Below are 15,242 nucleotides of genomic sequence, written 5' to 3' on the forward strand. Positions count from 1 at the left end.
TCGATTAATACCTATATATATATTATCATAAGTTTGTCTTCAAATCATCCCAATAAAAAACAGAACAAGTTAACGTGAACTAGTTCATTTTCATGAGATAAAACAGTCCAGTTTGGACTACAATAAAAAACATGGCGGCCTCTGTAGAGAGGACCCGCTCCCGACGTAAATCTAAAGTCGTTAAATATCAAGGGCCCATTCTAGGTTAAAGACAACAATTTGTAGAATTTAGATAATTTCACACTAGTGAAAACATCACTAGGATTCATTTGATTAAACGTCTGCCTATAGATCCCGATCACCTAAATCTGACACACTTAACCTTTAAGATAAAACGGCTCAGTTAGGGGGAGGGCCGGGGAAATGCATTATACTAATGAGTGTCCTCACCAAAAGAAATGTACAAGGTGGGCATGTAGGCTCATGTCTATTTCCTTCATCCACACTTGGTAATTTTCTTGTTTATTGTGTGGGATTTGAAGGTTTATAATCAAACAGTGTGAAAGAGGTTTAAAACCCTAAAGTCTCAGGTGGTTCCCGACTATAAAAACTCAACTCCTCTAATAGTTGACAGGGAAAGAACAGGAAGAAAATCAACAATCAATAAAGTAAACCAAATTACCTTTTTGTGCTTAAACAGCCAATACCTATCAAATACAGTACAAACCCAAAAATATGACAATAATTAGGTTATGATACACTCCATTGATTCTAATCAAGATTTTTTCTGCCATGTGTGACTGTTAAAGAGAAGAAAATACTGGATACAGAGTCAATAAGTACTTTGATTTTATTCTAATTATGACAATGGAACAGCAGTGACGGGTGTGAAACCAATGTTAGTGATGCATAATTCGGGTTTTGCCAGGTTGTGGCATCGTTTCATTTCTCTGTGATCCTGAGCTGCCTTTGTGGAGAGAAACAAGGATGAACTCATAGAATCTTGAAATCAATTCAAAGAAAAACAGAAGAAAAGATTATCGTCTTGAGAATAATCATTTCAGTCGCCGTGACTCCAGTGGGTTTATTTTTGTATGCCTCAGACACAGCAAACAGCCATCGGCGTGTCTAACCGTAACATGAACCAGTGAGAACTCCATTTCTTTTATCACTCGTAATGAGAGAGACAAGGTTAAGACGGTAACAACAACATAAGATGCCCTTACAGTGACAGTTTGGTCAGGTGAAAACTTTGCACCTTTTATTTCTTACATTTCAAACATTTTTTTTAAAAAAGGCAAAAAAAAATGTAAACAAATATCGAGAGAAAGAACAAAAGATCATAACAGCACCAGACACAAATAAACATATCGACAGAAGTATAAAGAGACCAGGATCAGTCCTCGGGCCTCAGCACCAGTACGCATCCACACGCGAGTCCAGCGGTGGATGAGAAGGCAACGTTGTACCAGAGTGAAGGCAGTGCTGCGTTCAAGTAGGTACCAAAATATCAAACTCTTTTTGTCCTTTAAATGTCTACTGAGAGTTTTTAACGAGAAGGTTAAAAAGGAATGGATGGACTGTGTCATTTGTCATCGTCCTCCACTCTCCCCCACTCCTCGAAGTCCTCCCCCTCCACCTCTCCATCTTCATCCGCATAACCTCCCCAAGTGTCATACACATCCCCTCCTTCGTCGTCATCATTATCATCATCATCATCATCATCCTCCTCCTCGTCCTCGTCCTCCTTCTCGCCTTCTTCCAGCAGGTCATTTCCATACAGTGGTTGGTCCTCCTCATCTTCCACTATCTCCATCTCCTCCATTTCATCCTCCTCCTCCTCCTCCTCTGCGTCCTCCCCCTCTTCTGCATCCTCCTCCTCCTCTGCCTCCTCCTCCTCCTCTGCCTCCTCCTCATTATCCTCTGCCTCCTCCTCATTATCCTCTGCCTCCTCCTCATTATCCTCATCATCCTCCTCATCATCATCATCAACATCATCAACATCATCATCATCATCATCATCATCCCCATCTTCCACTTCTAACCCACACACCTCCCCGTCCTCCACCTCCCCGTCCTCTCTCTCCCCCTTGGAGGAGGTGGGTGTGGAGAACCCTTCAGTCCTGTCTGTCAGGTACACCCTGGTGGAGGGGATGAAACTGGAGGTAGCAGTCTTTGTGTTGATGTAGAGACGAGGCGGAGGCTCCTGCTTGTCCAGTGCAGCCTGGCCAGTAGGGGAAGAGACGGGAGTGGCAGCAGCAGAAGAAGAAGAACTGGCTCTCCTGGAGTCTGGGGCCAGAGAGGGAGTGACGGGCACCGCCATTGACCCGGGCCTCACAGAGGTCGTGTTGGGCACGTATTCACGAATCTCCCCCGGCTCCAGTGGGTCGGGCCCACAGGGGTCATGCTCGCTGCAGGACAACTTGCCGTCCAGCTTGGAAATGAAGAGCATGCCTTCACGGTGCTCCTTACAGTAAGAGCTGGGACACATCTCACAGAACGAAGCTGCCTCTTTTCCACAGATGTCACACTGGTGCCATGGACACTCCCACCGCCCTGGAGACGAGACCAGTGTCATTAAACAGGTAAAAGAGAAAAATACTTTCAACCTTTTCCTAGACAACAATGGCTCCAATTTTACAAAGCTTAAAATAGGTTTGGTCAAAATCTGCAGATATGACTGAACAATTCCAAAACAGCAGCAATTCCACTGGCTGCGATTTTGAAAACACTCGTCTCCAGAAATAGATCCTGGCAGTGAATGTTCAGACTTGTAAAAAGATAAATCTGGTTGTTCCATAATCTCTTATCCCAAATACAAGATGCTAGATATTTAGATTTTTACTTCACTTTCATCCAAATTACTTCTAATGTTATCCAAATGTGTTCATATTACAATTTGAATTGTTTGATATCAACCACTGCCAAGTCTTCTTTCCTTAAAAACCAGACAATGCCTGAGGATATTTAAAAGTTGAGTCAGGCTACAAACAATTTAGACATAATAATGCCTCGTTAGCAGCTTCATACAGGTCGACAGTAAAATCCCTCCATGTCCACTTGCCTGCAGGCCTCTTGGCCAAGTTGAGACAGTCGGCGTGATAGACCTTCGGGCAGCCTGGCTTCTTACAGGACACTATCTGTCCCCCGTCGCCACAGCTGAAACACTCGTCTTCTCTTTCCTTGGTCACTACCTGCTTGGTCTTCCTTTTCCTTCTTCGTCCTTCCTTCCCTTTCTCTGGCGGCGGCTGGTTCTGAACAAAAGCCAGGAACAGGCGGTTTAAAAGTTTTACAATCGTCTGGATCATGTGGCGGGTGTAGGCGCGACCATGAAGCACTAAATCTGTTCAAATATGCTCTTTTACCTTTGGCCTGACACCCAGGAAACCGCTGCAGTTGGGTGCTCCACATTTACAGGCAGTTTTCCCATTGCCGAGACACTCCAGGTTGTAGTTGAATGTCAGCTCCACACCTGAAATACACGCCGTTTTAGTTCTGTGCTGCTCTCAGACGCGACCCATCAATGCCGTAACCTGGATTCTCGATCCTACACAAACTCAAACCTTGTGGGATGTCCTGTAGGGAAAACAGCCCCACCCTGGTGTCCCCGTTCACAGTCCACTTTTGGGTCTCACAGTTAGGTTGGCAACAGTGGTTCATGAAGCGAGCCTGGTTCCCTTTGGGCCCGGCATCAATGATCCGGTCCTGAAATTAAGAAGGTAAATGTATATTAGCAAGTTTTCGTCAACCTGCTGATCTACATTATGAAGTTGGTTGCTAAGCTGAGCCACATATGCTTTGAAATATAGGAATTATTCACAGTCTTGATTTACTTCAGGGTCACTCCGACCAAACATAAGACAAGTGCACAGCAGTGTATCCAGCTCACAAATGTAATTTATAATAAACCTGTTACCGGTTATCGTAAGTTAATATTTGTATACATAGTGAAAATATACATAGAAATGCACATGTTGAATAAATTGATAAATATGCTACAAACAGTCATTAGGAGATTGCAGGCCAGTGAGTGAAATTACATATATTGTAGAAATAGATAAAAAAAAAATGATGTGTCCGCACCTTGTCCAGTGTAAGCATGTAGAAGTTACAGATGTCATTCTCCTGAGCGTGTCTGATCCTGGCTCGACATTCTTCTTCATCTATCACCTCTCCCACATATTCACTCACAAAAGCTCCCTGAGAAGCATCAGAGATAAAACAATTAAACAAATAAGACTGAGATGATGACACAGGTGAATAATTCGAATTTGGCTCGTGCTTAAAATCTTGCGTCCGATCATTTTCCAACGTACCTTCTTGATGTCTGCCACACCGCGTAAACCCCAGCCACGGGACAGTGTCCTGAAAATCTCCACGGTGGTGTACTGGCGCTTTGTGAAGGTCTGGTTCTGACATTGCTCCCCCGCCGCACACACCTGAGGGTGGCACTCGTACATCAGCATGCGGTTGATGCACTCCGAGTCGATGCCACAGGGGTGTTCGTCGGAGGCCTTGCAGTTGCAACGTGGGATCTCTGATAGGTCAGCCGTGATGATCTGAACCTTCCCGATTGGCCGGTTTACCTATGAGACAGAAGCATGATTTTTTTACAGAACTGCTCTGTGAACTTATCTCAGGTCAGTCTAGATAAGCACAGATGTTTATTTGGTGATGCACAGTACCCTAATGTGTTTGTATGGAGGAGGTTTCTTGTCATTCTTTCTGTCCTCCTGGAGCTGCCGCATTTCCTTTTCAGCCTGGAGCGCTTTGAACCGCTCCGCTGCATTGGTCAGGGCTATAAACACAGACACGATCTTTACTCAGACTATTAAATGGACCCGACAAAAGATATATAACAGTATTTTCATATGAACTTACCATTTTTGTAGACTGCATCTGCTCCCTTTCCCATTTTCTCAATGTTGTGAGTGTCACCGTCCATGTAAGGGAAGACTCTGGCCTGGTACGTCCACACAAAATCTTTGGAGCCAAAGAATTGCACCGGGAACTCCCCCACCTCGTGTTTCATCCTCAAGATGTTATTTGGAACATCTTTTGCCATACAGACTTCTGCAGGCCACCACCTAAAGAGCGAAGGTCAGGTCCATGAGTACAGATATGGGGTAAATCAGCCGCTTGCTCAGAGGCACCGTGTGTGCGAGAGGGCCACTTCTGTACCCTTACCTGTAACGTCCCCATTTGACCCACAGTATGTCTTTAATACGAGGCCTCTTTCCAGATTTGCAGTCATTGCAGAACCAGCTGCCCTGGGGCATTTCCATATTCAGACACTCCTTATGGAAAGCAGCAGGACACGATTCACAGCACAGCAGACTGCCCCCTATGAAATCACAGCAACCACACAACCCACAAACATTTGATTTAGTTAACTGATATTTTTTTTAATCTGATCTTTTGTTATCATTTCAATACAATAACTGACCCAAAGTAGACAATGACAATGTCAGTTTATACAATCAAGTTTATATTCATCAGATGGAGGTTCGGACGATTTCAGGTTTAAAAAAAAAAAATGAATTTACAAACCACGACTTATTGTAAATATGAGATAAAACCTATAGAGAAATTTGACACCAATAACCAACATGTACAGAAATAAGGACAACAAGGGAACTTGTTTCAAAGTTATACTCAAGTACTCAACACAATGAGTAACTTAAAAAATAAGATGTCATCCCCAAGAGACTGGTTTTCTCCACCAAAGGGTTTTATTTTCAACACTGTCCGATTGCCTGTTTGTCTTTTTTGTTTGCAAGACTAAAATGAATGACTGAACTGATTTACATGAAACTAAGCGGAAAGATGGGACATGAGAAGGAAGAAGCCGTCAAAATGTTGTTGCAGATCCAGATAAATTGGAAGAGGAATTAGTTTACCACTTTTCATCATCAACATTGCGAGACAGGGTGTTTTTCCAGATTTGCGTTGTTTTGGTTTCTATGAGTGTCTGAAATTTGGTGCAGCGCTATTGACTTTAGGTGTTCTGTACAGTCTACTTCGGAGACTTTTAAATTTCAGTTAAAATCCATGCAGACCATTAAGCTTCTTAAAGACCATATTCACAAATTGTTCGCATAGGGCTTAACAAGGTGCAAAGTCCTCTGTCCTTAACCCTCAACAGAGTAAGGAAAAACTATTAAAAAAAAACATTAGCAGGGGAAAACACTTAGAAACCTCAGAGAGAGCCACATGGGAGGGATCCTCTCCCAGGACGGACACAAGTGCAATAGATGCCCTGTGTAACTGAGGATCTCAACAAACAACTGTTATCAATGTTACAATAGTGTTTGTAACATTGATAACAGGAAACTATTTGTTTGCTTGAAAAATATATGTCAGGTGTTTTTTACATAAGAAAATGTCTGATAGAGATGAAGGGAGCAGCAATGACAAATGAATTGAGGAGTTATTGTCAGTAATGGAATGCGAGTAGGAGTGTTGTATGTCAAGCCGTCTGTAATTATAGTCCACGATCAGCTGCCACCACGATCAGGATGCATAGGTCAACAGACAGAAGCCCACTTGCCTTCAGAGCAGACGAAGCACCAGCTCACGTTGATGTGTTCGTGGTTCTTGCAGCCTTTGCGGGCGGTGAAGTGGTTCGGACAGAGAAAGCTGTTGTTGGCCAGCACCAGGCTGCCGGCGGCCATGCAGTTGTCGTTGGCGTGATAAGCCACAGGGCAGCGCACACATCGAGCCAGTCGACCTGAAACCACAGAGGAGCAAACACGTCTTAATCCACAAACAACTGGACATTTACCTGGAGTGTGACAATACACAGTGGTATCAGTCCACTAAAGTTTTATACTGTCCTTTAAATTCATTTTCACTCCAAAAATTCCGTGTGCCCAGTTCACCCTGATTGTATCTAAGTGATTCAAATCTAAACAGCCTGAGCAAAGATACCAAAAACCTTTTGCCTGAAGCAACTGAGGTAGAAATGGTAGGTGATGGTGTCAGGAATCTCAGAAAAAAATATTTTGACGCAAACTGGCTCATGATCAACAACAACTGACTGATGCCAGGTTCAGAGTTGGGATAAAAATAACAGACACCGACTAGAGAGAGAAAGAGAAGCCTCACGTGTGAAGGAACTGCATTGAATGCCACTTAAACTATGAGGTCCGACTGTCGGCATGGACTGTAACAACATTATGGATGATAGCACGAGGGTTCAAGAGGCAGAGTGAGGAAAATATGGCTGCAGGCTGCTCTATGAGGAATCAACAGAGCAATACTAACCATTTTTGAGATCTCTGTTTTATTATGAAGAGTAACGTTGTTGGTTCATTATGAAACTGTGGCGAGGCAAACTAGAAGACGATGCGATGGCTACAGTAGAATCTTTACCGAGCAGACTCCAAAGCACAAAGCATCACTTTACTCTGATGGGATGCACAGTCCACAGACCTGAGCTCGCAATAAATCAGGCAATGTGTGAGGCCATGAGGTCTTCCCGGCTCTAATTTGCATGGATCATTTTCAAAATGTGATAGTGGTGACGTGCCGCACTGGAGCTTACCCTTGGAGCTGCAGACATTGAGGGGGTTGGTGATGTGGCAGGACAGACAAACATGCAGAGGGCAGCGGCAGCCTTTGTTGTGCGTCTGCGTGGCCGAGTAGGCCAGGATGCACTCGGTATGGTAGAACTTCCCGCATAGTGGTATGATGCAGCGCTTTACCCCGCCAGACTTCTTACACACAAAGCACGTGTGGACACCTGGAGGGAGCACAGAGAAATCAGAGTTTCTAAACGCCAGTACGGAAGCACACACATTTTATGAGCCGGCACGGATCAGTGCTTTCCACTCATGCCTGACACCGTGCGTACTCACCTGTTTTGCATTCGTGACAAAGGAATTTCCCCCTGGGCGCAACTGACAGACCAATACATTGCAGGTGAAAGGCTCCGTAACAGTGTCCATCACACACCAGCAGGTCTCCCGTCCTCTCACACACCTGCACAAACGCACACAAAAACACACGATGAAGGATGTGTAAGAAAGTGAGACACAAAAAAAAAATAGTAATAATTATTCCGACAGCTTATCTCACCTGACAAACATTTTCCTTTAATGACGTCGCTCCAATTTTCCCTTTAACATCCACGTGGGAAGGGAGGCTGTCATTCAAAGCAACAGACTGAACCTACAGACACAAAGACAGAGCAGTTGTTAACCATGTTGTTGTTGTGTGTACAGATTGTTTCCTCTCATTGATGAGCAGCATGCACACCTCGGGTTTGGGAGTTAGTGTTCCAGTGTGTACGATTTGTTTCTCGTCAGTGCTGCAGGCCTCCGTGACGGTCTCCTGCTCGGGGGTCTTAGCTCCTCGGGGGCTGGGAGGTCTGTCTGGACTGAGGATGTCCTCGCTCTCTGGGTGCTGGGGGTCATCAGCTGGGGCAGAGGATGTGCTGGGTTCAGGCTTCTCCATTTTCAGAGATTCAACCTAATACAGAGTGAGATTGTTAGGGATGAGTTACTACAGTGTAACGGTTCAAACATGTTATTGTTGGGCGGGATGGTGGTAGAATCAGCTTCTTGTAAGAACCTGAGTTTTCCGGACTGACACCTTCAGCTCTGTAGCTCCAACATGTCGCTTTGGCTCCTGGAAAACAAACAGACAACAGATCATTAAAAAAAAATGTGATTTTCAGTGCTCGCAAAAATATTAACCAGAATACACACGAACACACACACTCTAACACTTATCCGTTGCAATCTCAGTCCTGACATACCTTCTTTTTCGTAGGATCAACAGACACTTCTTCAATGGTACATTCGAGAACCTTGTGCGAGTGCTTCCGTGGCCTCTTTCTTTCTTGAATTGCTAACCCTGTGTCTACAACAATAACAGAATGAAATAATGCATTATATTATCATACAACAACAATTTTTATTTTAATAATGAAAGACTTTATATAATATAATAAACACACACTTTGACTAAAGACAATTTCAAACATGAAATTATGCAAATGTCCAGAACATTGGGTCTTTGCCTTTCACATATGAAGAATGCAGCAGGACATTGTCTGGGTCAGATGTGTTCTCGACAACAGGACGTTCAGAACATTCAGATGAGGGGTGGTGTCGGGAGGGAGCGTGCCAGAGGCAGGATATCATTTATAAATTCAGCCAGAGAAATCACTTATTTAGGTTTAAATCACATCGACACCAGCGTCAGTTGGTCTTTCCAAGTTGTCATCGTAAGCGTTTCGTCTTCTACATTTCCTGAGTTTTTTGTATTCTTTCTCTACACACTTGCTAAGAAAATTATGACATTTTCCTTTTGCTTTCTCGAATGGGCTCACTCTGATATTTTACCAATATTTTACCACGGGGCTGGAAGGAAAAGTTCCTGAAATTGTCCGGGGATCTGCGTTCTCACATACCATCCCTCCGGAAAATAATTTCAGGAAAATGTCCGGAATTCAATGCATGTCTGAAAGCAGCAGTATTTACCTGATTCAGGAGGTAGATCTGTTTCTTCTGGCGTCTCTGGGATGAGGGTTGGTGGTGTCATGGCTGGAGACGATGAGGCTGGTAGAAGAGAAAGCTCATCCCGAGACGGACTTGGCTCGGGCTCGGAAGGAGCCTCGCTGGGCCCCACAGGAGACGAGGCTGAGGTAACACTTCCTTGTGGGGGACTGCCATCGAGGAGTTCCATCATCCCCGATGCCTGCGATGTACACAGCAAAGCAGGACTTTACATCAAATATGTACTTTCTAATTATATGCAAATGGAGTGATTAGACTTGGGGAAAGAAGGAGGTGATAAGTTATATTCACAGAGAAGGTCAATAGAGGTGCAAAGGGCTATTTACGATGTGTGTGTCTTTAGGAGCGAGGTTGCAAAACACCTGTGTGAATGTGCTGTGATTTAAAAAGGCACACCTTCTACACACAGCATGTGCACAATAGAAAATACTTTCAAAGCCTTCCTGGGAACACATTACACACTGCACAGATAACAGATAACAGTGGGGGACGAATAAACACAATAAAAAGATGTTGAACAGTAGCGCTTCCATTAGTTATTAAAACTAACTAATCCAAACATGAACTTACCATTTTGGAAGATTCTGAGGTGTGTTTCTTTGATTTCTTTTTTGGAGCAAATATTTGTTCGTACCCCTCAGTCGACTCCAGGAGCCTTTTCGTTGGTTTCCGGAGACGTTTGTTCTCTGGATTCCCTGCGCACACACACATGAAATACCCGTCACCCTGCTGCTCCGGTCACTTCTCAGCAGGACGAACTCAACGGCAGCAGTTTGTGTCTTACCGCCTGTGCCGCTCATCTCCAGGAAGAGCGAGTCGTCCTCCAGCCTCTCGTCTTCCAGATCAAGATCCGGTGATGCCCTGGTGCTGTAGGACATGTTCACCTCAGCAGACGCGTCGCTCAGCACCTCTCCCTTACTCTCAGCGGCCACCTCAAGCACCTGCCAGCGCTTCTTTGGAGCCATGGTGGATTCTGACATCTTGACGAGGTAGCTGGCCGACGGATCGGCAGCGGCAGCGGGACGAGATCCGGGACTGGCTAAGTCGGCGTGGCCGCTGACAAACTCCCTGCCGTAGGCCAGGTCAGCCAGGTCTGAGGAAAGGCCCGCTACGCTGGATTTCAATTTGGCAGGTGCTCTTTGTTTTCTACGCTTCTTGTCTAAGCTGCCGGTCTGAGAGCCAAAAGAAAAGTCTTCACAGTGGTAGGTGTCAGCCATCATGATAGCTTTAGTCCTGTTCTTGGTTTTCGTCGCCGCGTTACGGGACGTTTTGTTTTTACCCAACAGGCCATTCTCTGTTTTGATCCTCTGAGTGAAACCGTCACAAGGACCCCGCAGCAGGTCACCTCCAGAGACGGCAGGGACGACCAGAGGCTCCTCCTTGATCAGGACCGCTGAGGGCGGGACGGTCAGGGGTTTCCCGTCTTTTTGTCTGGTGTCGTGCATGTCTTTCAGCAGCATCAGGAAGGTACTGAATTGATAATTGGAATCAGGCCGAAACGCAGCGAGCTCACAGTCGCTGCTGTTCTTCTTCTCGAGAGATTGGAACATCAGTTCCTTGACATCCTGAAAGGCATCCATTGGAGACAGAGTCGAGGGCGGGGAAGAGGAAGAAGATAAATCCAGGACGACGTTTTCTTTCTTGACTTCAACAGGATGCATGGTGGATCCACCCGAGTCGGCACACTTGGACTTCATCAATGAGCCATTACGAATAAGTTTCTTATCAGGCTTCCTTGCACGTCTTTTTGGAGAGCTGTGATTAGTAGAGGACGATGCATTGTTGGGGTATTTCCTGGTTGGAGAGGTTTCAGTTGTGATGGCTGCATTATTATTAGGAAAATTGTCATTGTGGGAATCTGTTGCGAGTTGGCTTGTGACCAGTGCATCTTTCAGATCCGTCTCTTCCTCTGCTTTCAGAGCCCTCGTCATAAGGCGACTGCTGGCAGGAAGATTTGTAGAGTGCTCCTCAGGTGAACAGCACAAACTCTGCTCGGGGTTTGTATCTTTATATTTCTTTGATAAAATGCTATCAAGGGAATCTGTACATTTGTTGGATTTTAGAGCAAACTTTGTGTTACCTTTTGTTGAACCCTCTTTTTTTCGGTCCTGTACTGGAGACACTGCCGTGCGTTTCGGACGATGCAGAATCGGAACTGAATCCAGGTCAGCATACGGGGAGTCCTTTGGCTCTTCTTTCAGTGCATGAGTTGTTGTATGAAACTGGTCCAGCATGTTGGTGACAGCAGATGACTCCATCGATCCACCAACTATATGCCCAAATATGTCCGACAGACATTTCTTTTTCTTCTTGCAAACTTTGCTCTTGTTGGACTGAAGGCTAGAGTTTTTTATGAGAGGGGGCTCATTTTCACTGGGGGGCATACTTGCTGGTGGATTTAGGCCGGGGTCCACGGAGGGAGAGGGAGCCTCCGGTTGCTCTTCAGTAGGCTGCGGGCTGGGTACACGCTCCTCTCCATTCAAGGACACTGAGAGCACACTTTCAGTATTCCTTTGCCGAGCCGGGAGCAGATACTCAGCTTCTGCCACACTGACTTTCCAAGCAGTCAGTAAACTTCGCGGTATCTGTGAAGAACAGAAGAACAATTCAAAATATTAGACAAAGTATACAATATATATTCACAGCCGGTTTAGATGAGATTTAGAGTTATTAACTGTATTTACCGTGTACTTGTAGTCTTTTTCCTTCTGCTTCCCTCTCCGTCGGAGCACAGGCAAATCTCCAAACTCATGGCCTCCTCCAAAAGCTGCGATGGCGTTCGTCGGGACCCAGGCACGTTCCACTATCTCTCCAATCGTCTCCACGAAGTACATCCGACAAGGACGGGGATTGGGCACTGGAACTAAAGTAAATTAATTATATAATTCCTTCGATCTCTTCTAACCTGTCAGGTAAAGGTCAAGTTGTGGGAAACACTCGATCACAAAATCCACATGTAAATCGAAGCTCACCTTTCATCTTAGTGTGGTTCCCTTTATCTGGGTCAGAGGTGACTTGGCATGGCCACCAGGGCCGTCTGTTGAATTTAGCCCACACCAAGTCTCCTTCCAAGTACTTCACTGTAGGAAGAAGCTTCTTCTTTGGGCTGTTGGACTAACAAGGACAATGACAATACTTTATTATTTTTGATTTAGAAAAACTGTTTGCTCCCTCTGTATATATTTAAAAACATCAACAAAAATAGAATCTGATTTGCACTGTTACAGACCCCACCGGCAGAATAAAGTGTTACAGGCACTTTCTCCAGGGAAATACATAACATAAATAAACTGTATTAGGTATGTACGTCACATGTTTGACACTCACGTTAGAGTTGGTCCCGCCTGGTGAAATAAGTCCAGGGTCAACAGGGGAGGCAAGTTCACTGTCTGATTCCTCACCCAAACTCCACCCATCTCTCATAGTGATTTCTGGCAGTGCACTGGGGCTTAGTGTCGGGTTGAGTTCAGATATAGTTTTGGACATGAGATTAAAAACAGTAGGTTTGTATGCTCGTCTGTCCACCCCCGCACCACATGGGGTCTTACTGTCAGCCACAGATCTGTCCTGACTCCTCTTTTGGGAGAGGTGAAGAGGCACCAGCTCCTCACTGCTGCTGAGCTCCCCCTCCTCGTCCTCCACCTTAACGTCACTGCTGTCAAAGAGCGTGGACTCAAAGTGCAGGTAGCCATTGGGGATGGGAGAACAGCGCTCCAGGCTGTCAGGACTTTGCGGCGAGAAGCCGTTTCTGTTCACGTCCTGCAGCCTGTCAAAAGCCTCCATGGCATCACCATTGCCTGGAGAAGGAGGCAGCTGGACTGACCGGGCCTCAAACTCCTCCTCCTCATAATCATCATCTTCTTCATCCTCACTGATTGGGCTTGCACAGTGCAAGTGGTTCCTTGGATGCAGGTCACTCTGGAGGTCCGGCCTGCTGACCACAGCACCATGGTCCTGCAGCCTCCTCAGCGAGCAGTGAGTTCGGTCCGGCTGGTTGTAGCCCTGTCTCCGGCTGGAGGAGGGCAGCTGCACAGCTGACGGTTGGTCTGACACACGCTTCACTGTGCCACATTGGTTTCCATAGGAAGTGTTCACCAGGCCATTGCGGGTCCTCGGCTCTGGCTGGCCTGAACCAAACACTGAGCCCCTAACCGCCTGTCTGTATGACTGATTCATGTTGTCATGGTTATATCCTGTCAAACAAAAAAAAGACACAGGTTAGAAAAGGTGAGGTTCCTCAATAACTCACACCTCAGTGGGATATTGAGGTTTGTGTGCTGTACAGTATAACAGAGCATGTTGACAATCCCAGGAACATATCGTAGGATGTGTGGCAATCGTAGTAAGACAGAAGGGTCATATCAGCACGGGGGCTGCGCGTACACACAAACACACACAGAGATAGGCAGACATTGCTTGGCCTCCATACTTGAGGCCGGTCGGATGGGCAAAGAAAAAACAGAGAACCGCTGGCCCCTGCTTCCTCCTCACGTCTCATTCACCAACTCTCAGAAAAGACCAGCCGCTTTGTCTGCTGCCTGTAGGTCATGGCGATCGCTGCCTGCTCCGGTGAATGGAGGAGCGCTGTGTGCTGACACACACTCAGCCGCCACCGAGACACACACACAAGCTACAACCGCACAAAAAGAGGGAGCCGATCGCCACTAAGTTCACAACACGTGGAGGAGAAGGGGAGAAAACACTCACCATTTGGAGGTCGGTCCCCGGGAAACCAACAATGGCTGTGTGGTGGTGTGGCACGGAGGAGGGCGAGGAGCCCGGCGTGCGAGAGCGGATCTGCACGATCGCGGCTGCGGCGGCGGCGGCACTAGCAGGCCGAGGCAGGGCTCTCATTCTCTGCACCTCATCGCCTCATCAGCGGCGGCGGCGGCCCTCAGCAAACACTGTCACTGCAAACACCAAGCAACGCGCAGATCTCCAGTACGCTGCCACACTAACACGGCGGTGCCACGGCCCGGTCCCCTCAGCAGACACATCGGGTCATTTACTACATCTTTTCCTCTGTTTGGGTTTTTTAAAGCCCGCTGTCGAGGTGCCCCCGGTTAATGTTAAAACAAGCCCAGACTGACTGTGTTGTGCGGCTCAACCAATCGGCTCTGCTCCCAACCCCCCAGTCTGCAGAGGGCCGTGACACTCACCCTGCGAGCACGCGCCCCCCCCCACACACACACACACACAAACACGCGCGTGCACGCTCATCCAGGTGAAGTTTCCAACAGTCTTCTCGGTGTAATAATAATATTTGTGATGATGATCACAAATAGGTGGAAGACCTTATTTTGGTTAACCAACCCCCCCCCCAGTTTGTGCGCGTCGGGTTCGCTTTCATTTCCCTCCTCGGTTTCACTCGACTGACATGTGAAGGCCCGATTATTTCTGGGCAGCGACACATCCGAGGAAACACAATGACGGCAACGCGCAAGCAGGCGCGCTGCCACACGGCCTCTCCGGTCAAACCAGGCTCCGTGCGCCATGTTGGCTCAGTGACACGAGGAAACAGGCCGCCAGGCGCTCGGGCCGAGAGCAGAGAGGAGGACTGAGTGGGGCTGGAGGCGAACGCGGTTTGCTCCGGTTGAAAACACCAGTGGTTGTCACACACACACTATTTTAGTATTACAATCTTGGGCGCAATCGAATTTGGTACATATCCAGAAATGCGCAAACGCAGGGCGCGCGCACAATGGTGCCGCAGCGGGCCGGTCCGTGCTCAATCAAGACAAAGACCGGCCGCTTCCACACCGACCTGAAGGGACAGGA

At 46.7% G+C, this 15,242-nt stretch overlaps 1 protein-coding gene across 2 annotated transcripts; it reads right to left on the reverse strand.

Annotated features, from left to right (window-relative positions):
• Positions 1–772: 772 nt before the first annotated feature.
• nsd1a (nuclear receptor binding SET domain protein 1a) lies at positions 773–14,677 on the reverse strand. 2 transcript variants are annotated; one of them, XM_062393878.1, is made up of 23 exons: positions 14,172–14,677; positions 12,792–13,657; positions 12,437–12,578; positions 12,149–12,321; positions 10,249–12,049; positions 10,035–10,159; positions 9,429–9,645; positions 8,702–8,805; positions 8,515–8,571; positions 8,200–8,412; positions 8,020–8,112; positions 7,800–7,923; positions 7,487–7,684; positions 6,491–6,670; positions 5,128–5,284; positions 4,822–5,027; positions 4,626–4,738; positions 4,257–4,526; positions 4,024–4,140; positions 3,504–3,645; positions 3,306–3,412; positions 3,005–3,194; positions 773–2,496 (listed from the first exon to the last, which is right to left on the reverse strand). In XM_062393878.1, exons 2-23 carry the CDS (start codon positions 13,638–13,640, stop codon positions 1,526–1,528), a joined length of 6,549 nt encoding a protein of 2,182 aa, XP_062249862.1. In that variant the 5' UTR covers positions 13,641–13,657; positions 14,172–14,677; the 3' UTR covers positions 773–1,525. The 2 variants fall into 2 exon arrangements, with proteins under 2 accessions (XP_062249862.1, XP_062249861.1); XM_062393877.1 differs by having other exon boundaries at positions 12,149–12,327.
• Positions 14,678–15,242: the final 565 nt, after the last annotated feature.

Source organism: Platichthys flesus, chromosome 8, assembly GCF_949316205.1.
Source record: "Platichthys flesus chromosome 8, fPlaFle2.1, whole genome shotgun sequence".
NCBI lineage: Eukaryota > Metazoa > Chordata > Actinopteri > Pleuronectiformes > Pleuronectidae > Platichthys > Platichthys flesus.

Bases quoted from the DNA above. Each gene is read 5' to 3' on its own strand.
- nsd1a (XM_062393877.1), bottom strand. From the start codon at position 13,640: ATGAATCAGTCATACAGACAGGCGGTTAGGGGCTCAGTGTTTGGTTCA. The intron at 10,160-10,248 runs GTAAGACACAAA...GTGTGTGCGCAG, and splicing joins GGAGATGAGCGGCACAGGCG to GGAATCCAGAGAACAAACGT. The intron at 4,141-4,256 runs GTACGTTGGAAA...GATGCTTCTCAG, and splicing joins GTGTGGCAGACATCAAGAAG to GGAGCTTTTGTGAGTGAATA.